The following is a 23,443-nucleotide window of genomic DNA, read 5'->3' as shown; positions in this document are numbered from 1 at the left end:
AATGGCGCACCAGGGTATAGTGCGCCATTACTAGTTTAAACTAGTAATGAAAAAAAAAATTGTTACTAGTGGCGCACCGTGTGTCACACTAATGGCGCACCAGCATATGGTGCGCCACTGCTATATAGTATTGGCGCACCACATGTCTGGTACGCCATTAGTGGCCATTTCATCTATAGCCCTTTTCCTAGTAGTGACAGCTGCTGGGTATGAGGCCGCCGCAGCTACCTGCCATCAATCCATCTTCAGAGCTGTACTGCTGCATCGACCTTGCCCGGTCTAGCTGCCGCCGACGCCACTACGACTCCAGACAGCGTCGACCTCCTGCGCGTGTCCATCACCACACATCTGACGCCAAGCCTCCGCTGCTCCATGCCGCCAAGAGCCGCCGCCATGAATATGTAGAAGGAAACACCGCTCCACCAAAGAAGCCATCCGCTGGTCCTTCAAGCCTGAGTGCATCTCCAAGAATGCCGCCCCCAAGGGGGTAACGACACATGAATGCCGCCTTCATCCGATCAACTGATCTAGGGTTTCCCCCGGAGGTATTGGGTGGGTTTGGGATTTGTACCTCGATGATGCCTTCATGAAGGAAACGATGATCAAGGCATCGTAATCACTGGCTCCGGCCAACGACCGAAGACAAGTTTTCATCGGATCCGTCCTAGGACATCCACCCGACAACCTGTGCACTGTCTCGACCGCCTTCAAAGCCCCAGATCTAGCCGCCTAGATCCGACGACCAACCGCAACAGCAGTGCCACCGTAGGAGCCCTGGCACACCGGCCACTGCCTGAATGCGCCACCACTGGAGCCTGGGAGGAGGACTCCCAATCCACCTCGCCAAGCCGCGAGAGCCGTCGAGATCGATCCCGCACGCTCATCACCGTCTCTGATCTGAACCAATCCGCGGCAAAACCACGAGATCTGCGATGCAGATCCGCCTTGGATAGGGACAGCACCACGCCATGCCGTCGCGGGAAGCCCGAGCTTCAGCTGCCGCCACCTTCCAGGGCCGCCGCCCCGTGATCCAGCCGCCGCCGACAGGCCGAGCCGCCGACCACCGAGACCAAGGCCGCCATGCCCGCGAGCCCATCGAACGGCCGGCGCCACCATATCTTCCTCGGAGCCGCAGCTCCGCCTCCCCCGCCCAGCACCATGCCGCCGCCTTGCGCCGTCGCCTAACGCGCCGCCGCGACGCGGCTGTAGCTGTCGTGCAGGCTGTAGTGGCTAGAATTTGCCATGAGTCAGACAGCACGGCAGACAAGTTGGGGTGCCTTCCTAAAAGTCTTCTTTGATGACAAGTCATGCTCGCATTATCAAGTCACCATTCCTCATGTTTGTTGATCCTAAAATAAAGAAATAAAGAAATTCTTTTTCTACATGCTGCCGCGCGTGATAAAGTGCCGTGAGTGCGTGATAAAGTCAGCACTAATCCAAGTGGCGAGGTCTATTCTCCTTTCGACTTTTGATAAGGTGCCGTGCGTGAGAATATTTTGGCAGGTGTGAACGACACAGCCTGCACGACAGCTACACTTTACTGATATGCATGGACGGACCGATATACGCTGTCGTTCACACATCGTCCGCGCATCATCGTGTGCATAGCAGCCCTCTTTTTAAACCCGTGCAAGCAAAGCAAGCTGAGCGTCCAACATTCAGCATTCCAACTTCCAACTCAACTCACCGGCTTCACGGCTGACACACCTCGTAGCCCGGCCGGCGGCGACAAAACCATGCAAGAGAGGCTGCCGCTCCGTGCGATCTGGCCGAGGAAAGGTGCCCTAGCTGCCTCTCTCTTGGGCAAAGGTGCCTCCTCCTGATTACTTGCTTCTCCCCCCCCCCCCCCCGCGCGCGCGTGTCTGTGTTTTCGTGTGTGTGTTCGGTTGATTGTGTGCATCTTAGTTACCCAAAGGCCGGGTGTGTGCTCAGTGTGTTATATATCCTCTTGATGCTTCATTTTAAGCCAATAAAATCCACCATTTGTCGAAAAAAAATATTGCTTCTTCCATCTTGTTTGCTGCCTAACATAAAAATCTCGCAAGGCAAAACTAATATTTTTCACATGGGTTCTACTTCTAATATTTTCCCTCATCGGATCATGAAACCTATTAGTATTGTTCATGAGAGCAAGCTCACAAAACCTACCAGTATTGTTCATGAGCTACCACTGGTAGAAAAAAGCCCTTTAGTCCCGGTTCGCAAAGGCCTTTAGTCCCGGCTGTGCAACCGGGACTAAATATGCGCGACTAAAGACCCCCCCTTTTAGTCGCGCCTCTTACGAACTGCGACTAAAAGCTTTAGTCCCGGTTCTCGTGGCTAACCGGGACTAAAGGCCCGTCCACGTGGGCGCCAGGGGTCCGTCGGGGCGGAGGACCTTTAGTCCCGGTTCTCGTGGCTAACCGGGACTAAAGGCTTCCTCCGCAGGTTTAGGGTTTTAGCCCCCCTAAACCTGGTTTCTTTTTAATTTGTAGTGTTTTATTTTTTTTATTTTTTTTGTGTTTTATTTTAATTTTGATGAAGTTTCAGTACACATATTCTACGCTACTATATACATGCATATGAAATTTCAAACAAGAAGAATTCAAGAGAAATATATAATATATATTCAATCTCGGGTGACCATATACAACTTCGAACAAGTTTCCATACACAATTAGGATGGATGACCATATACAACTTCGAACAAATTTCAATCTCGGGTATGCATATAAATTTCTTCGTCCTCGGTATAGTGTTCTCCTTTAGGATTGATGACTTCCCTCATGAAAAATTCTGCTAATTCATCTTGAATTGGTCGGAATCGAGCTTCTGGACTAAGCCTCCTCCGCAAGTTATCCGTCGCCTTCCGCACGCTATCCGATGCCTTCCGCTCAGAGGTGTGTCTCCGGATGTTCTCACAAACATAGTATCCACATAGATTGGTCCCCGGTGGCTGCTTATCCACATTAACTAACCTTCTAAAATCTAGCTCATGTTTGAATTCACCGACAATTTCTTCTGAGAACCGTCTCCAAACCCTACAGGGCAAGAAGATAATTAAATGAACAAGGGAGTTATTAGTTACTTGATATTAGGAAATGAACGAAAGAGACCGATCGATATAGAGCTCAAATGATTGAAAATAATTACTTTTGCAGCATTTTTCTCATGTCGGCCCAACGCTTTGGATCCGAATCCATAGAGTCCATGATTAGAACTCCGGAGGTCTGAAGTTCAATATTTAGCAGAATCCAGTGAAACCTGCGGACACGTTACATGCACAGTCATACATAACTCATCGATTAGACATACCATGGATGGAGTAAACAAAATAGAATGGGCACAAGAGAGAAACACTCACCCAAAATGGTAAGGAAATAGAATATGACTTTTGAGTTGATGCTTTCTAAGAAACTTGTACAAGTCTTTCTCCACGTCTTCGGGGTGATTTTGTAACACATGTCCATTAACGATATGTGGGTCAATGAACCCAACATCATGGATGTTTCTTATTTTGCATTCCCAAATCTTCAATCTGCATAATAGCGTACGCAACAATATAGTTAGGACAATATATATATATATATATATATATATATATATATATATATATATATATATATATATATATATATATAGTGCAGGCAATGAAGAACGAGATGAGGTAGAAATAAATCACTTACAGAACGTAGCAACTCAGCATAGATTTGTCGAGGTCGCGCAGATTGAACAGCTGGAACAATTCACTCATATGAACTTGTACAGAGTACCGTTTGGTGTGATGCTCCTCTGTAACATCCGCATAAACATATTCTTTGTCAGCCCATGTTATGAATTGCTTGTACCAACGTAGCAGATTTCGCATTTGTGGTGGTAGACTCTTTTCCTGCGCAGGCTCGACGAGAGGCCCATTCCGCACATATTGTAATGCTATCTCACATACTGGCGCATCCTCAAGGCCTAAGAAGGCACGAAGAGTCAAACCCATCTCGGACGCTTGTTTCATGGCACTCGCTACAGTCAATCCAAGTGCTGCCGCAGCTGCTATGATCTCGGGGTCCTCTTCCGGACCGGCTTTCACTATGAGCGGGGGGATCGATTGTTTCTTCTGCATCCCGAGCTGGTCAACTTGTTTCCCGCTTTTTTTACTTTCTTCTTTCTCCTCCTTCAATATTTTTGCTTGCCTACGAAGTTCATGTCCATAGTCGTCAGGCATATTCAGCTCGGCTTGGGACGGTGTCGTCAAAAAATCCTTAGCCCACTTCTTTTGCTTCTCAGTGAATACTTGCTTGGGCTCAGGCTCTTTTATCGCCTTCATATCCGCCTTCCATTTCTCATAATCAGCAGACGCGGCCAATTTGGTTTCAGCTTCACTAAGTTCCCAAGGCCTTGGGAGGAGAGGCTTCAGTGATGGCTCCGGTACCCTTGTGGTCTTAGGTACATAACGGTCCGGGTTAATAGTCCAGGAGCGGGTTTCCATGCTGTCCGCCTGCTTCTGCTTCTTCGCCGGAGGTGGATTGGGGGGCGTCGTACCCGCCGGAGGAGGATTGGGGGGCGTCGTACCCGCCGGAGGTTGTGGATCGGGGGACGGCGTCGAATGGCGTGAAGGAGGTGTAGGTGAACCACCACGACCACCACCACCGCCACCACCGCCGCCACCACCACCACCACCACCATCGGAGGGGGGTGGACTTGCTAGCCTTGGCGCCTCGCCTGGAAACACTATGTACTTCTTTTTCCATAGAATGATCTGGCGCTTGACATCTCCAAGTCTTCTCTCCCCTTCGGGTGTAGGTTTGTCAATCTCCAGGTCCTCAAACCCTTGGACTATGTCTTCCACCGTGACACGAGCATAGCCATATGCAATGGGGTTGTTGTGGTGGAGTGCTCCAGGTGTACAGGGTAAAGCACTGCCGCTAGCTACCTTCGTGGAAACGTTTCCCACGGGATAATGCAGATCACATTCTTTCATCTCCTTTACATCATCCACGGGGTAGTGAGGCTCCGGTGCACGAATCTCGATCATCGGTGCACTAGCACCAGGCGGGGCATTCGTGGAAGCCACGCTGCTTCTCCGCTGCTGGCTTCCGCGATCCGCTTCATGATCTTCATGCGGCCCTGCAGCCGATTTTTCTTTTACTAGTTCATGCACGGTCTGCTTCAACTCATGGAGTTCCGATGCAAACTTCGCCATAAGATCTGCATCCCGGTCCGTCTTTCTCTTACGGCTTCTGTAACAGTACGGGTCATTGTCTTGGGAAAACCCTACTTTCCACGGAACTTTGCCTTTGCCTCGTACACGTCCTCCGTGTTCATCATTCCCGAGGGCTGTTGTCAGTGCGTCTTTCTCTCTGTTGAACTTGATCAAGCCCTCTTGAGCTTGGGTCATTGCGTCAATAAGGGCTTGGGTGGGAGCAAACTTTTTCTTCCGGTGAACACACACCCCTGTCTCCGGGTCTAGCGATCCCCCATGCCCGTACCACCAGCTTTTGGCCCTTGGGTCCCATCCCTCTGTACCTAGAGGGATTCCTCGCACCCTCAGGTCCTCCTCCATCTTCTGCCACCTAGGCTCCGAAAGGCGGTATCCTCCTGGCCCCATAATATGATGGAAATTTTTCTTACTCGCATTATCCTTATTTTTTTCGATATTTTCTTGAAATGCTCCGATTGCTTTTGCCTCACAAATTCTGGCCAATCATCTTTCAGTTTCTCATGTTGTCCATTGAAATCCGGAGTCTTGCCCTTGTTGACATAGTCACGGGTTAAATTTTTCTTGAAGTTCCGGAATGCTTCGCCCATCTTCTGAAGAGCGAACTCTTTAACTAGCCTCCTCCTCTCACGTCCACCCGGAACCTCGTTACCGAATTCATCGACTTTGTTGTATTCCGGAGGTAGAATGAAATGTTCCATAAGCTTTCTCCAGCAATCCTTTTTCGTTCTCTTGTCGACAAAACTGAAACCAAGACGTGCCTTCTTTGGCTCCTTCCATTCCTGGACGGTGATGGGGACGTTGTCTCTAACAACGACTCCGCATTGGTTGATAAACTTTGAGGTGTGCTGTAGGGGCTTGCCGGTTTCACTGACAAACTCAATGGCATATGTTTCTCCTGTTTTCATCGCCTTGGATTTGCCACGCTTTGTCGTACTCGATCCGGCCGAGGGCTAAAAAAAGAAAGAGAGTCGCGCGCGTTAATACATATGTATTCACATTTCAGTAAGTTTGTATCACGAGAGGCTCAATGTATATATATACCTCGCCGGAGGTGGTTGGTACTTGCAATTCGAGATCGTCGTTTGTTGACGGTTGACCTCCGTCGACAATGTCCGTTCCTTCACCTTCTTGATTATCGTCTTCTTGGTCACCGTCAAGGTTCAGAAAAGAAGAGACTACATCCTCTTCTTGCTCATATTCTGAGCCCGGCACATAAGGAATCTCGTTGTTGATGATGCCCATTAAATAACGTTCAGCCTCCGGATCCCTAAGCGGCTCGGCTCTATCGTCCGCCATATGTCACTCCTGCATGTAGTAAAAATTCTTTAAGTATAAAGAAATTAAAAAATAAGATTAAGGCGACATAGAGGAGGAGGAATTAAAAAATAAGATTATTGAGCACTGCCAAGTATTTTGTTTTTCCTTTTCTTCTTCCTTTTCCTTTTCTTTTTCCTTTTCTTATTTTGTTTTTTCCTTTTCTTTTGTTTTGTTTTGTTTTTGTTTTGTTTTGTTTTGTTTTTGTTTTGTTTGTTTTTCTTTGTTTTTCTTTGTTTTTGTTTTTCTTTGTTTTTGTTTTCTTTGTTTTGTTTTGTTTTGTTTTGTTTTCTTTGTTTTTCTTTTTGTTTTGTTTTGTTTTGTTTTCTTTTGTTTTTCTTTTCTTTTGTTTTGTTTTCTTTGTTTTTCTTTTGTTTTTCTTTGTTTTCTTTTGTTTTTCTTTTGTTTTTCTTTTGTTTTTGTTTTGTTTTCTTCATTTTTCTTTTGTTTTTCTTTGATTTTCTTTGTTTCGTTTTCTTTGTTTTTCTTCTGTTTTTCTTTTGTTTTCTTTTGTTTTTCTTTTGTTTTTCTTCTGTTTTTCTTTTGTTTTCTTCTGTTTTTCTTTTGTTTTTGTTTTGTTTTCTTTGTTTTCTTCTGTTTTTCTTTTGTTTTCTTTGTTTTTCTTCTGTTTTTCTTTTGTTTTTCTTTTGTTTTCTTTGTTTTTCTTTTGTTTTTCTTTGTTTTTCTTTGTTTTGTTTTCTTTGTTTTTCTTTTTTTTTCTTTGTTTTCTTCTGTTTTTCTTTTCTTTTTGTTTTGTTTTCTTTGTTTTTCTTCTGTTTTCTTTTGTTTTTCTTTTCTTTTGTTTTTCTTTGTTTTCTTTTGTTTTTCTTTTGTTTTTCTTTTGTTTTTCTTTGTTTTCTCTGTTTTTCTTTTCTTTTGTTTTTTCCTTCGTTTCTGGCGGCGGCGGCGGGAGGCGGAGGACGGCAGGCGGCGGCGGGAGGCGGAGGACGGCAGGCAGGCGGCGGCGGGCGGTGGGCAGGGCAGGGGCAGGGGCAGCGGGCGGCGGGCAGGGGCAGGGGCAGCGCGTCGGGCGGCGGGCAGGGGCAGGGCAGGGCAGGGGAGGCGGCGAGGCGCAGGGGCAGGGTGGGGGCGGCGACGGAGCTCACTGGGGCAGGGCAGGGGCGGCGGCGAGGAGCAGGGGCAGTGCAGGGCGGCGGCGGAGCTCACTGGGGCAGGGGCGGCGGCGCGCAGGGCAGGGGAAGTGGGGGGCGGCGGAGCTCACTAGGGCAGGGGCGGCGGCGTCGGGGCAGCGCGTCGGCGTCGATCGGCGTCGATCGGCGTCGGGGCAGCAGCCTGGCGGCGGCGGGCGGCGATCGGCGTCGGGGCAGGGCTTCGGCGTCGAGAGGAGAATGGGAGGTGGCGGAAACTGCTAAGTGCTATATATATAGACAGAGCTTTAGTCCCGGTTGGGGAGGCGGACCGCGACTAAAGGTACCCTTTAGTCCCGGTTGGTTCCCCAACCGCGACTAAAGGGTACCTTTAGTCGCGGTCCGCCTCCCCAACCGGGACTAAAGGGTTTTGGTGCCGCTTTCGTTCCCGCGCAGAAAGAGCCTTTAGTCGCGGTTCGTGTCACGAACCGCGACTAAAGGTCATTTTTCATATAAAATAAAACTAATTCATTTTAAAATCTTAAAAATACAATTATATATCAAAAAACAGAAAAATAAAACTAATTCATTTTAAAATCTTAAAAATACAATTATATATCAAAAAAATCAGAAAAATAAAACTAATTCATTTTAAAATCTTAAAAATACAATTATATATCAAAAAACTCAGAAAAATAAAACTAATTCATTTTAAAATCTTAAAAATACAATTAGATATCAAAAAAATCAAAAAAATAAAACTAATTCATTTTAAAATCTTAAAAATACAATTATATATCAAAAAAATCAGAAAAATAAAACTAATTCATTTTAAAATCTTAAAAATACAATCATATATCAAAAAAATCAGAAAAATAAAACTAATTCATTTTAAAATCTTAAAAATGCAATTATATATCAAAAAAATCAGAAAAATAAAACTAATTCATTTTAAAATCTTAAAAATACAAATAATATATCAAAAAAATCAGAAAAATAAAACTAATTCATTTTAAAATCTTAAAAATACAAATAATATATCAAAAAATTCAGTTCATCGATCCCTTGAAGGTTTGACAAAAGGTTGATACATCATTCAGTTCATCGACCAAATACAAATCATCCGGATTCGCCATCGTACGTTTTAATTCACATGATCCATTCAACAAAGTTTGGTACAATAAATTATTACACATCAATTCTTCCCTTGTGTCCCTGCTTGCTTACGATTGTGCCGTATCCATGGAGCATCCTCATCATTTAACTTAATGCTTGGGTCAGTGTTCACTTTGAAGGGCGGAATTTCACCAAACATATTATAATCTTCTGACATTTCTGTCTTGTCCTCCACTCCCACGATGTTTCTTTTCCCTGAAAGAACAATGTGGCGCTTTGGATCATCGCATGATGTACTGATCGTTTTCTTATCTTTCCGTTTCCTCGATTTGCTACTCATGTCCTTCAAATAAAAAACCTGAGCGACATCTTTGGCAAGGACGAATGGTTCGTCAAGGTAACCAAGATTGTTGAAATCCACCATTGTCATTCCGTATTGCTCGTCCACCTTTACCCCACCTCCTGTTAGCTTAAACCATTTGCACCGGAACAAAGGGACCTTAAAGGAGGGTCCATAGTCAAGTTCCCATATCTCCTCTATGTAACCATAATATGTGACCTTTCGCCCATTCTCGGTTGCTGCATCAAAGCGGACACCACTGTTTTGGTTGGTGCTCTTTTTATCTTGGGCGATGGTGTAAAATGTATTCCCATTTATCTCGTACCCTTGGAAAATCGTTATAGTCGAAGATGGTTTCTTGGCCAACATGTACAACTGATCTCCAACATCATCATTGTCATTCATTAAATGTTTTCGCAACCAACTGCCGAAAGTCTCCATGTGGGCCTTTCTAATCCAGGATTCAGGCTTCCCCGGGTTGTCCGAGCGTAAAATATTCTTGTGTTGCTCGAAGTACGGAGCCACCAAGCTGGAATTTTGCAGAACTGTGTGGTGTGCTTCAGTCATAGAATGACCGTCCATACATATCGTGGATTTCCTTCCGATCTTGCCTTTTCCACTTAGTCTCCCCTCGTGCCACGATTGAGGAATACCAATCGGCTTAAGGTCAGGAACATAGTCAATACAGAACTCAATTACCTCCTCATTTCCATAGCCCTTGACGATGCTTCCTTCTGGCCTAGCACGGTTACGAACATATTTCTTTAATACTCCCATGAACCTCTCAAAGGGGAACATATTGTGTAGAAATACAGGACCGAGAATGGAAATCTCTTCGACTAGGTGGAGTAGGAGGTGCGTCATAATATCGAAGAAGGATGGTGGGAACACCAACTCGAAACTGACAAGGCATTGGACCACATCGTTCTGTAACCGTGGTAGATCTTCTGGATTGATTACCTTCTGAGAGATTGCATTGAGGAATGCACATAGCTTCACAATGGCTACTCGAACATTTTCCGGTAGGAGCCCCCTCAAAGCAATCGGAAGCAATTGCGTCATAATCACGTGGCAGTCGTGAGACTTCAGGTTTTGGAACTTTTTCTCCGCCATGTTTATTATTCCCTTTATATTCGACGAGAAGGTAGACGGGACCTTCATACTGCTCAGGCATTCAAAAAAAAATGACCTTCTCTTCTTTGGTAAGAGCGTAGCTGGCACGACCTTGAAACCATTCCGGATGCCGGTCATCTGGGTCTTTCAAAAGTTGCTGGTCCTGCCGTGCTTCCTTTGTATCATTTGTCTTCCCATACACGCCCAAGAAGCTTAGCAGGTTCACGCAAATATTCTTCGTAACATGCATCACGTCGATTGCAGAGCGGACATCTAGGACTTTCCAATATTCTAGCTCCCAAAATATAGATTTCTTCTTCCACATGGGTGCGTGCCCGTCAACTCCCCGTGGAACTGATTGTCCGCCAGGACCCTTTCCAAAGATGACTTTCAAATCCTTGACCATATCAAATATCTCAGCACCAGTACGTTCCACAGGCTTCGGCCGGTGATCTGCCTTGCCGTTGAAATGCTTGCCTTTCTTTCTTACATTATGATTTCGGGGAAGAAATCGACGATGACCCAGGTACACGTTCTTCTTACAATTAACCAAACGTACACTTTCAGTCTCATGTAAGCAGTGCCTGCATGCATTGTATCCCTTATTTGTCTGTCCCGAAAGGTTACTTCGACCAGGCCAATCGTTGATGGTTACAAAAAGCAATGCTCGTAGGTCAAATTCCTCTCCTTTGTGCTCATCCCAGACACGTACACCAGGTCTGGCCCACAACTGTAAAAGTTTATCAACTAATGGCCTTAGGTACACATCGATGTCGTTCCCGGGTTGCTTTGGACCTTGGATGAGCACTGGCATCATAATGAACTTCCGCTTCATGCACAACTAAGGAGGAAGGTTGTAGATGCATAGAGTCACGGGCTAGGTGCTATGGCTGGAGCTCTGCTCGCCAAAAGGATTCATGCCATCAGTACTTAGACCAAATCTTATGTTCCTTGCGTCAGCTGCAAAATCTTTGAACACTCTGTCGATCTTTCTCCATTGCGTTCCATCAGCGGTGTGTCTCAACTCCCCGTTGGACTTACGGTCCTCTTTGTGCCATCGCAACGACTTGGCATGCTTTTTGTTCCTGAACAGACGTTTCAACCGTGGTATTATAGGAGCATACCACATCACCTTGGCGGGAACCCTCTTCCTGGGTTTCTCGCCCTCAACATCGTCACCAGGGTCATCGCCTCTGATCTTATAACGCAATGCAGTGCATACAGGGCATTCATTCAAATTCTCGTATTCACCGCGGTAGAGGATGCAGTCGTTAATGCATGCATGTATCTTCAGAACCTCTAAACCTAGAGGGCAGACAACCTTCTTTGCTTCGTACGTACTGGCGGGCAACTCGTTATTCTTCGGAAACATATTCTTCAACATTTTCAGCAAATTTTCAAATGATGAGTCACCTACACCTTCCTGTGCCTTCCATTTTAGCAAATCCAGTGTGCAGCCCAGCTTTTTCAGACTATTATCGCATCCTGGATACAACGAGTTTTTGTGATCCTCTAACATGCGATCCAAATTCTCCCTATCCTTGTTAGTTTCGCAGCGTCTCCGTGCATCAGCAATGGTCCGACCAAGATCATCAGCGGGCTCATCATGTGCCTCTTCTTCACCTTCACCTAACCCTTCCCCACCTTCAGCATCATCCTCCATGAAAGTATCACCGAAATGATCATGATAGTTGTCATCGATATCATCCCCTTCTTCATCTTCTTCCATTCTAACCCCTCTTTCTCCATGCTTGGTCCAACAATTATAGCTTCGCATGAAACCGTGCCGAAGCAGGTGCATGTGAACGTCTCTTGAGGAGGAGTAACCCTTCTGATTCTTACAAACAGCACATGGACAGATAATAAAACCTTGCTGCTTGTTCGCATTTGCCACTACGAGGAAATCTTTCAAACCCGTAGTGAACTTGCCGAAGAGTCGGGGACCGTACATCCATTGCCGATTCATCTGCATTATTATTATATAAAGTATATAATTAACCATCATGCATTTGTTAAACTAACTAGCTAGAAATAATACAAATTAAACAATAAACTACACACATGCATATTTTATCAATGACACATGAAAGGTTCAAGTTGCTAACCGCGATCGCGGAGGAAAAATAAATGAGAAAGCTCAAGTGTGGCTCGGACACTTCATATCATGTTTGTTTCAGGCTCTCGGGCATTTCATCGGACACCTTGTGTGCATAGGAGGAACCAAAAGCAAACCCACCACCCCCTTCTGAAAATTGTGAAGTGAGCTGAGTGAAGTGAAGTGAGCTGAGTCCTATATATAGGGATGGGCCTTTAGTCCCGGTTGGCCTGGCCAACCGCGACTAAAGGCCTTCGGGGACCTTTAGTCCCGGTTGGCCAGGCCAACCGGGACTAAAGCCCCTCCCGTCCGCTAGCTGGATGGGCCTTTAGTCCCGGTTGGCCTGGCCAACCGCGACTAAAGGCCTTCGGGGACCTTTAGTCCCGGTTGGCCAGGCCAACCGGGACTAAAGCCCCTCCCGTCCGCCAGCTGTCGACCGAGCGCGCTGGGCCCAGATAGTTGGTCGCGGGTCTCCTCCCGAACCGCGACTAAAGACTCCTTTTGTCGCGGTTCGATTGTTTTGGGGACTAATGGGGGCGTATGGAAGCCTCTTTTTCTACTAGTGTACACAGCGGCGGAGCCAGGAAAAAACGATTACGGGGGCCAAATGTGTGATAATATTGACGAACGGGGCCAAATGATGGTAATCTTCATAAAATTTCTTAAAATCTGAAGGAAAATAGGGGCATTATACTACACTTCCTGGGTCATGGGGGGAGCCATGGCTCCCTAGCTCCGCCACTGGACCTACTCATAAGTTTTTTTTTCTCTCTTTGAAAACAAGATGGCTACATGCTTGTGTATCGATTGATGCACACAATGACCAAACTTGCAGTAAACATAGTACGCACAATGTTTTATTCTTTATTCACTCTTTGCAGGTGACGGAGCCCTTAGTCAAGTGGCAATGCTTGCCCCCATCTTTATGTTACTGTCGCTGCTGCTGATTTCTTATGGAGTCGGCAGCATCCGCTGCTCCTCGACGACCGTCAATGGTAACATCATGGACATGATCTCGCTGCTAGATTTCAAGCGGGACATCACTAACAACTCAAGACAAGCCTTAAGATCTTGGCACGCCAGCGTCCCTCTTTGCAGTTGGGAGGGCGTCCACTGCAGCTCGGGGCGAGTCACTAAGCTGTACCTCAATGGACGAGGGTTGTTGGGCCGGATATCCCCCTCCCTTGGCAACCTAACGTTTCTTAGGACACTGGACCTGTCCAAAAATGGCTTCACCGGCGAGTTACCTCCTCTCAACCGTCTCAACAGATTGGAATACATTGACTTGGGAAGCAACTCACTGCGAGGGACCATTCCAGATACTCTCACAAACTGCTCCAAGCTATGGATCCTAGACCTATCTGCCAACTTACTAATGGGTGAAATTCCCCTTGGTATAGGTCGCCTATCCGATCTAAGGAAAGTATGGCTTTCCTCAAATAATCTCACCGGAAAAATCCCACCAAGCCTAAAAAACATTAGTCAGCTTGAAGAAATCGTGCTTACTGATAATAAGCTTACGGGAACCATTCCTGATGAGATGGGAATTTTCCCATCTCTTGTTTATTTAGACCTTGCTGGAAATATGCTATCGGGTGGAATTCCAGAAACCTTGTACAAATACAATCAGTCTTCTCTCCAATATTTATACTTATATTCCAATATGCTTGGGAAAACACTGCCATCGAACTTTGGTGACACCTTCCCGGATCTTAAACATCTCTGTTTGGACAATAACAATTTTGAAGGTCATCTCCCTGCTTCACTAGGCAATATTTCAAGGCTAAGGCTGTTAAACTTGTCTTCCAACAATTTCATTGGTCAAGTTCCAGATTCTTTTGGTTATCTTGCACTGTTAGAATACCTAATCCTTCAGCGAAACAACTTTTGGGGCTTCATCCCAATAGAGCTTGGCGACTTAAAGCAGCTCACCCATCTGGATCTGTCTGATAATAATCTGCAAGGTGGTGTGCCATGACACGGAGTGTTTGTTGAAAATAACAGTTCCGTCTCACTTGGAGGCAACATAGACATCTTTTGGAGGAACACTGGATCTGCTCCCATGTCCCGCCATCTCTCGGAGAGAAGAAACACAGTATGTGCTAGCTACCTGATTATTGGACTACTCATTACAATACTTGGTTTGTCACTCATATTATGTGGCCTATTTTATGCTCCCAAGATGTCAGGAGCAAACCTATCATTCTTTTTTTGGGGGTGCTGTGTGTAATTCATGGGGTTGGGACCTTCCAAACCTTCACCTTGGGAATAAATGATCCGGCGAGACTGTGGCTCTTAGTGCTCAACAATCAGCAAAACATGTTAAAAGGGCAGTTTCAAATAAACCATGCTGGCGGATTGCCAACCACTCCCATTGTATTGTTTACAAGCTATGCTAGGCTGCGTCTTGGTTTTGTCATGCTGACTTTTTCTGATAATGAACTTATGGCAACAAATTATAATGACTTGGACAGTCAAAGCAATCCAACAAGGGGGGGGGGGGGGGGGGGGATTTATAATGACTTGGACAGTCAAGCCTCGGGACAAAAGCTCAATACCCAAAAGTCATTATTGTTTTTTGTCAAAGGCTGCCCAGACCGGGGATAACAAATGAGTCATTGAATGAAAGATATCTCGGTTTACCATTGGATGTTGGACGTGAGAAGAATGGAACTTTCTCGTATATCAAAGAACGGATATGGAGGCGTGTACAAGGATGGATGGAGAAGATGCTACCAGGCAGGGGCAAAGAGGTCCTAATCAAGTCTATTGTGCAAGCCATTTCTACATATTCCACGTCAATGTTCAAACTACCAAGGGGCCTGTGCAAGTGTATTACGTCGATGATCCGGAAATTTTGGTGGCGCAGCAAAGGGGGTGAACGGAAAACCGCATTGGTGTCTTGGGATTCCATGTGCATACCGAAATACAGACGAGGTCTAGGCTTTCGTGACATGGAGCTTTTCAACCTCTCGTTGCTAGCCAGGCGGGCATGGAGAATATTGCAAGATCAAGAATCACTGAGTTCACGGATACTAAAGGCGGTTTACTTTCCGGCTGCTGATTTTCTTGATGCGGAAGTGGGCACTCAAAACTGGTGTAGATGATTCAAAAATCAGTGGCGCCGCCAAGACAATTTATGTTACCATCACATAACATTTTAAAAAACTAAGTCTAAAAGCTAATAAATGCGACCATCTATGATACTCCCTCCGTTCCTAAACATAAGTCTTTGTAGAGATTCCACTATGGACCCATATGGGTCTATAGTGGAATCTCTACAAAGACTTATATTTAGGAAGGGAGGAAGGACTTTGCACTATGAAGGTAACGATAAACTGGTATCATATGCATGACACTAGTCTAATTTACTCTTCATTATGACTTGCCTTAGACATAGGCTCCTCGCTGAAGGGACATCCCGTCTCTGCTCCTTTTCCTATTCGTATTAGTTGTACTAGTGGGGTCGTGGGGTCTGTAATGGAAGTTGGTTTCCGGTAAAAGAAATCGGAGAGAAAACTCGCTTTACAAAAGACACAACAAGGTCCGGCATCTTTTTCCATGTTTATCATTACTTGTTTGCATCGTATGCAAGAGTTAGACTTGGCATAGTCTACACCTATGGCAGCCAAAGCAGGGGATTCCTTCCTTGAATTAGCTGGTCTCCTGTATCTAACAGCTAGGTACTTCTTGTTTGGCAATGCTAGATAGCAATTGCCGGTTATATATCATAACTTAGTAAAGCGAACTTGTTGTCTCCAGCGTAGCAATCTTATATGATATCGGTTGTTGGCGAGATGTGTACATCATTATATTGTTTTTAGACATGTTGCAAATGGTAAGCCCGTGTTACCCGGTACGGTAAGATGGGGATGGCCTGGACAGCTACACTTTTCTTTTCTCCCTTTCTTTAGCGGTGGGACAATATTGTCTGTTCGAAAGGAAGACTTTGCTTATAAATATAGCAATCAAGTACGTCCTTGAGTATAGTAGCAGTCGCAAAGAAACTTCCGCTTGCTGTTTCGTCATTATCTGATCTATAGGTTGTGGAAATTTTCCACCATTTTGAAAAAAAAAATCTCTTCTTAATTCCCATCCACCTTGCACGCTATACTCTGGCTCGGATCATAACCTTGAACATTGCGTGGGTGGACACCAGCAGGCTTTGGTGTTTCGTCCCGTTAGAGAGAGGCTTCTTGGTCATGGGATGTCTCTACTCTTTTCCTTCCGCTCAGTTGGACTTAGCGGGCCTGTAACGAACACTAGATTCTGGTAAATGAATTCGGGGAGGAAACTCTCTTTTAGAAAAAGAATGAATTCCGGTTTTTATCCCCTATTTTGACATTTTTGACACTAATTACCCCATTTGGTGGGATTTCATCCGTTTTGCGCCGTTTAGCAATAGTTCTGCCGCAATTTACACTATTTAAAATATTGTGAGTGTTCTGATGAGCAGGTCCGAATTGTCAGGTCCATGTGGCATGCCACATCAATGGTTTTTTACCTGCAACGTGAGGGACCTCCATCGGGAGAAGCTGCGAGGACTGTTCAGCAGAGAGAAAAATAGGCAGAAAAACTCGTCGATGTGGCATGCCGGCTGGACCTGACAATTGGGACCTTGCCGGTCAGAACACTCGTAAAATTTTAAATAGGGTAAATCGTGGCAGAACTTCTGCTAAATAGGGCCAAACGGATGAAATTTCGCTAAATGGGGTAATTTGTGTAAAAAATGTCAAATAGGGGGTAAAAATCGGAATTCACTCTTTAAAATATGAGCAACGTGGAGTCTTCCTTCTTTATATGTATGTTGTTACCATTATTGCATGCTTCGACACAAGAGTAAGACTTGACATAGTCCGCAACTATGGTTGCACAACGCAATAGATTCTTTCAATTAGCTGGACTCCTCCGTCTGACAATCATTGGTTGCATCCTTCAATGACGGAGTTTACGCTCCGCACTTTGTTGGAAGGCATAGATTTCTTAGACGTGCTCTTCACGGTAAAACCCCAAGATCCGGCATTCAACACCCGGATCGGGCTATAGCGGTGCTTGGGCAGTGTTCCTTTTCTGGAGGCGTTGCTTTCAGAGAACCTTGCATGTGGTTCGTCTATTGTCCAGGACATTGGTGGTGGTGTAGTTGTTTAGTCGTGTGTCGTTAGTTGCGTGACTCTTTTTGTTTTTTACCCTTTTTGTTTTATCTTCTTAACTATGTGCATCCTCAACATCTCAACTATTTTTTAATATTGTGTCGTTGCATCCTCAACATCCTCAACATGATTTTTTGAAAAAGCTGGACTCCTCTGTCTAACAGCTAGGCGTTGTTTTACAATGCTGTCTAGCTTGCCAAATGCTAATTATATATCACAGCTTCAGCTTATTAGTCAAGCGACCTTGTTGTCTCTAGTAGTACTTCTATATGATATAGTACGTGTTGTCAGCAAGATGCGTCATTGCATTGTATAGTACTAGTAAACATGTTGCAAATGGTGACAAAATTAAGCCCATGTGACGCGGTGCGACGATGGGGATGGCCTGGACAATAACACTTTTATTCTTTCTCTTGAGAGTTGGGACAATAATGTTTGATCTACTCTACTCCAGAAAAGCATTTAGAAACTTCCACTTGATCTTTCAACCTTATCTGATTGGAATCAAAATACCAGAAAATCTGCTAGACATGTTAAAATGTCTTCTAGTGGCCGGCTGCAAGTGGGGTTCTAACATAATATTGTTGCCAGCTGCATGTGGGCGTAGAGTTAATATTGCAAGCCGATCGCTGTCTCTATTAAGCAATATGTGCTCCAGGCGGCGATACTATGCACACAATATACGCCTATATGCCATGCGAGACGCACAATACCATCTGAGGTGTCATAATTTGAATGAATTACGAATAAGCAAAGAAAGATCATAGATCTGAAAACCAAAAAGGAAACGTCGATCAAAGCGACCGGCGAGAGATAGAAAAAACCGGATCAAAGGATTGAGAAAAAGACTCTCTAGGGCACCGGTCAACGCGACCGGTAGAAGAACCCTAGGTATGGGCGGCGCGGCCCCCGGCGGCCGTCATGGAGGCCGACCGCCCCAGGGGCGCGCCGCGGGGCGGAAGCAGTGGGAGGCGGCTAGGGTTTGGACCGGCTAGGATGATACCATGGTAGAAGGGAATAAAGAGAGATTGAGAGAATATGATGGGTGTTGTATTGAGCCTTCGGGCGGTTTATACAGAGTACAAGGCTTGAAGGACAATAAGTCTCTCCTAGAGATAAGGCAGGAGATGATTACAAATCATACTCTAACAAGCAGTAAGGGCCAAAGGAGAGCATCTCTGTCTGATTCCAGCTGAGAAGGACTGAGCCGTGCGTGAGAGTATTCTTGCAGGTGTGTGGACGTAACTGTGAGCGTGGTTTCTTTCTTTAAAACACCTGCAAGCAAAGCAAGTTGAGCGTCCATTTGAGCGTCCAGCGTTCCAACCTCCAACTCAACTCACAGGCTTCACGGCTGACACACCTCAGAGCCCGGCCGGCGGCGGCAAAACCATGCAAGAGAGGCTGCCGTTCCGTGTGATTCGGCCGAGCAAAGGTGCCCTAGCCACTCTCTCTTGGGCAAAGGTGCCTCCTCCTCCTGAATCCTGATTACTTACTCAGTTAGTAGTTAGTACTTAGTACTGCTTCTTACATCTTCTTGACTGTCAAAAACAAAAATCTCACAAAAGGCAAAACTAATATTTTTCACATGGGTTCTACTTCTAATATTTCCCCCCATTGGATCATGAAAACTATTAGTGTTGTTCATGAGAGCAAGCTCACAAAACCTAGTAGTATTGTTCATGACCTACTCATAAGTTTTTTTTCTCTCTTTGAAAACAAGATATGCAAGGTGCATGCTTGTGTATCAATTGATGCACGCAATGACCAAACTTGCAGTAAACATAGTACGCACAATGTTTTATTCTTCATTCAAACTTTATTTTGCAGGTGACATGGCCATTAGTCAAGCGGCAAGGCTCGCCACCATGCTTATGCTACTGCCGTTGCTGCTCATTTCTTGCGGAGTCGGGAGCATCCTCTGCTCATCAATGACAACAGTCCATGATAACAGCACGGACATGATCTCACTGCTAGATTTCAAGCGGGCCATCACCAACGACTCAAGACAAGCCTTGACATCTTGGCACACCAGCTTCCCTCTTTGCAGTTGGGAGGGCGTCCACTGCAGCTCGGGGCGAGTCACTAAGCTGTACCTCAGACAACGAGGGTTGTTTGGCCGGATATCCTCCTCCCTTGGCAACCTAACGTTCCTTAGGACACTGGACCTGTCCAAAAATGGCTTCACCGGTGAGTTACCTCCTCTCAACCGTCTCCACAGACTGGAATACCTTGACTTGGGAAAGAACTCACTGCGAGGGACCATTCCAGATACTCTCACAAACTGCTCCAAGCTAAGGAGCCTAGACCTATCTGCCAACTTACTAATGGGTGAAATTCCCCTAGGTATAGGTCGCCTATCCAATCTAAGGAAAGTATGGCTTTCCTCAAATAATCTCACCGGAACAATCCCACCAAGCCTAAGAAACAATAGTCAGCTTGAAGACATCGTGCTTACTGATAATAGGTTCATGGGAACCATTCCTGATGAGATGGGAAGTTTCCCATCTCTTGTTTATTTAGGCCTTGCTGGAAATATGCTATCAGGTGGAATACCAGAAACCCTGTACAAATACAATCAGTCTTCTCTCGAATATTTATACTTATATTCCAATATGCTTGGAAAAACACTGCCATCGAACTTTGGTGACACCTTCCCAGATCTTAAACATCTCTGTTTGGACAATAACAATTTTGAAGGTCATCTCCCTGCTTCACTAGGCAATATTTCAGGGCTAAGACTGTTAAACTTTTCTTCCAACAATTTCATTGGTCAAGTTCCAGGTTCTTTTGGTAATCTTGAACAGTTAGAATACCTAATCCTTCAGCGAAACAATTTTTGGGGCTTCATCCCAATAGAGCTTGGCGGCTTAAAGCAGCTCACCCATCTGGATCTGTCTGATAATAACCTGCAAGGTGGTGTGCCATGACACGGAGTATATTTGTTGAAAATAACAGTTCCGTCTCACTTGAAGGCAACATGGACTTTTTTTTGGAGGAACACTGGATCTGCCCGCATGTCCGGCCATCTCTCGGAGAGAAGAAACACAGTATGTTCTACCTGATTATTGTACTACGTCATTACAATACTTAGTTGCATGTCACTCGTATTCTTTGGCCTATTTTATGCTCACCAAGAAGACGTCAAGAGCAGACCTATCATTGTACTACCTGATTATTGTAATTCACGGGGTTGGGACCTTCCGAACATTCACTTTGGCAATAAACGATCCACTGAGATCGTGGCTCTCAGTGCTCAATCAGCAAAACATATTAACAGGGGAGTGTCACATAAACAATGCTGGCCGATTACCAACCACTCCATTGTATTGTTTACAAGCTAAGCTAGGCACGTCTTGATCTTTTCATGCTAACTTTTTCCGATACTAAACTTATGGCAATTCTTATTATTTTGCGGGAAACTTCTGATCTATCCATCTCCAATCATGGTAATACAACGAACACAAGAAATAATAAAACTACATCCAGATTCGTAGACCACCTAGCAACAACTATAAGCACTGAAGCGAGCCGAAGACGCTTTGACTTTATTTTTGAAAAGGAGGGTCATCCCCGGCCTCTACATCAGACTGATTCATGCAGCCATAATATATTAAGCAAAAGTACCAAAATGTCCGCGGTTCAATACAAGCTCACATGGAGCTAAAAAGGAAGAAGAGCAAATAAAAGTTGACAACAACCGGTGAAAATAGGTTGAGATGACTAAACACCTTGCTTATTATTGGATTGACATCCAAACCGGTTGTAAGTACCCTTTGCTACTATCTTTCACCGGGTACACCCAATAGCCAAATGCTCCCTGGCTTCCGCAAGAGTGAGTAATGACCACATATGGAACCATGCAGTGGCCCTGTAGATAACCTGCAAAATATTTATATGAGTTTGACTTTAAAAATTATTTCATTTCTGCAGTTCCATATAGCCCAAAGTAATGCGCATACTCCTATCCGGATATGTCCCGCATAGTTTGGTTCCACTCCATTTAGCCACCTCTCAAATAGAGATCTTTTACAGTACCCCGAAATAAATATAGACCGTACATTTCTCTTGATCCAGTGGACAGTATTGCTTGGTACTCCATCACTCATCCAACGGAGTACTAAGTTAAAAAGTACTGGAGTACCTTGATTTAAGGGGCAAAACCGTAATCATAATAACATTCTAATATTATTTCATATTCGTGGTTCCCCTCGTAACCTCCCATGTATTCTGGCGTCTTTTTTTTCAATTACAAGCAAAACGTAGTATATTGATATGCACGCAGCGTCTGGAGATGCCGGGATGAGCCCATGCCGGCGGGCTATGCACGTCCTTCGTAGGCGAGTAACGGGAAAGCATCCGCGTCTGGGACGAGCCGGAACAAGATCTATGCCGTGAAGCTGATCGAGGACTCGTTTCCGCAACCATGGCGCAGTACAGGGGTTGGCCGGTGGCGGCTCGACGGGCGGCGCAGCAGGGCGGCTTGCGGTAGCGAAGGATCAGGTTTGAGGTGGCGCGGCCACTCCATTGCTAGGCACCGAGCGATCGGGATTTCCGGCCGAACGAACGGGAGCTTTTTCTGGCACTCAATCTGGAGTTTCTGTTTTTCTTTTGGGAGCTGTATTTGGCATCCATGCGAGATCACAGGGAGAATATCGGAAGTACCCGTGGGAAAATAACTAAGTTACCCTTCACAACGAACGGCAAGATCTGTTCGGTACTCCAGCACATGTTTTGGGAGTACCAAGATACCGTAAAATAGCTCCTCAAATAATGTGTTAATACTATTTGAAGAGCTGACATTAAAGGCTATATGAACTGTATGCCATAAAAGTTTGGCAAGAGGACAATCGAGAAAGAGGTTTTTAATAGTTTCATCCTGATCACAAAAGCAACATCGCTTACTACCCTCCCATCTTCGCTTTGCCAAGTTATCCTTAGTCTAAATCACCTCCTTGTGAACAAGCCACATGAAGATTTTGATTCTTAAAGGTACTTTAATCTTCCAAATATGTAATGATTTTGGAATTGGACTAGAATTAGTTAAGTCTAGATACATAGATTTCACTGAAAAACTCCATTCATAGATAGTTTCCAGTGAATCGAATCTGGCTCATCAGAGAGGTGAATGTCCATCAGCCTCCGCACAAGATATAGCCACGCGTCCCATCGGTCTCCTACTAAGGACCTCCTGAACTGGATGTTTAGAGAAACATACTATAATACTGTAGCAACATAAGCGCCCTTACGATGTAGAATATTATAAAGAGACGGATATTGTGTGGCTACAGGCGTCTCCCCTAACCATGTATCCTCCCAGAATCTAGTCAAATTACTGTTCCCAATGATGAATTTAGTCCTATGAAAAAAGGCTGCTTTCGTCCTCATTAACTGCTTTCGGAAAGGTGAATCATGTTGGGAAGCGTTGCATGGAAAACAAAAAAAATTCTACGCACACGCAAGATTTATCAAGGAGATGCATAGCAACGAGAGGGGAGAGTGTGTCTAAGTACCCTCGTAGACCGTAAGCGGAAGCATTTAGTAACACGGTTGATGTAGTCGAACTTCTTCGCGATCCAACCGATCGAGTACCGAACGTACGGCACCTCCGCATTCAGCACACGTTCAGCTCAGTGACGTCCTCGCCTTCTTGATCTAGCAAGACGGCGAAGTAGTGGATGAGTTCCGGCAGCACGATGGCGTGGTGACAGTGATGATGAAGCTATCTCCGTAGGGCTTCGCCTAAGCACTACAAAAATATGACCGAGGGTGTAAACGGTGGAGAGGGACGCCGCACACGGCTAAGCAATTGTCGTGGTTATGTGTGGTGCCCCCTCCCACATATATATAGGTGGGGGGGGGGGAGGAGGGAGCATCTAGGAGGCGCCCCCAAGTAGGCCGAAGGCTACTTGGGGTCCTTCCCAAGTGGCGGCCCCTTACCATATTTGCCAGAGGGGGGAAGGAAAGGGGGGAGACGGAAGGAAGGGGGAGGCTGAATCCCCCCTTTCCTTTCTCCCACTTGGGCGGCTGCCATAG

At 45.4% G+C, this 23,443-nt stretch overlaps 2 protein-coding genes across 3 annotated transcripts; both read left to right on the top strand.

The window, feature by feature from the left end:
• The first annotated feature begins 1,633 nt into the window (after nucleotides 1–1,633).
• On the top strand, nucleotides 1,634–16,102 carry LOC109742588 (uncharacterized). Its single transcript, XM_020301692.4, has 2 exons — nucleotides 1,634–1,809; nucleotides 13,142–16,102. The coding sequence occupies exons 1-2, from the start codon at nucleotides 1,737–1,739 to the stop codon at nucleotides 14,236–14,238; spliced, it is 1,170 nt and encodes a 389-aa protein (XP_020157281.1). The 5' UTR covers nucleotides 1,634–1,736; the 3' UTR covers nucleotides 14,239–16,102.
• A 2,352-nt stretch (nucleotides 16,103–18,454) lies between these two features.
• LOC109742597 (uncharacterized) lies at nucleotides 18,455–22,997 on the top strand. Of its 2 annotated transcripts, none has more exons than XM_040393131.3 (2): nucleotides 18,455–18,842; nucleotides 19,238–22,997. In XM_040393131.3, exons 1-2 carry the CDS (start codon nucleotides 18,800–18,802, stop codon nucleotides 20,335–20,337), a joined length of 1,143 nt encoding a protein of 380 aa, XP_040249065.1. In that variant the 5' UTR covers nucleotides 18,455–18,799; the 3' UTR covers nucleotides 20,338–22,997. The 2 variants fall into 2 exon arrangements, with proteins under 2 accessions (XP_040249065.1, XP_040249066.1); XM_040393132.3 differs by having other exon boundaries at nucleotides 18,459–18,871; nucleotides 19,238–22,995.
• The last annotated feature ends 446 nt before the right edge of the window (nucleotides 22,998–23,443 follow it).

Source organism: Aegilops tauschii, chromosome 6 (genome assembly GCF_002575655.3).
Source record: "Aegilops tauschii subsp. strangulata cultivar AL8/78 chromosome 6, Aet v6.0, whole genome shotgun sequence".
NCBI lineage: Eukaryota > Viridiplantae > Streptophyta > Magnoliopsida > Poales > Poaceae > Aegilops > Aegilops tauschii.
Note: the sequence above shows the minus strand (reverse complement) of the source record. Positions and strands in the feature narration are given on the sequence as shown.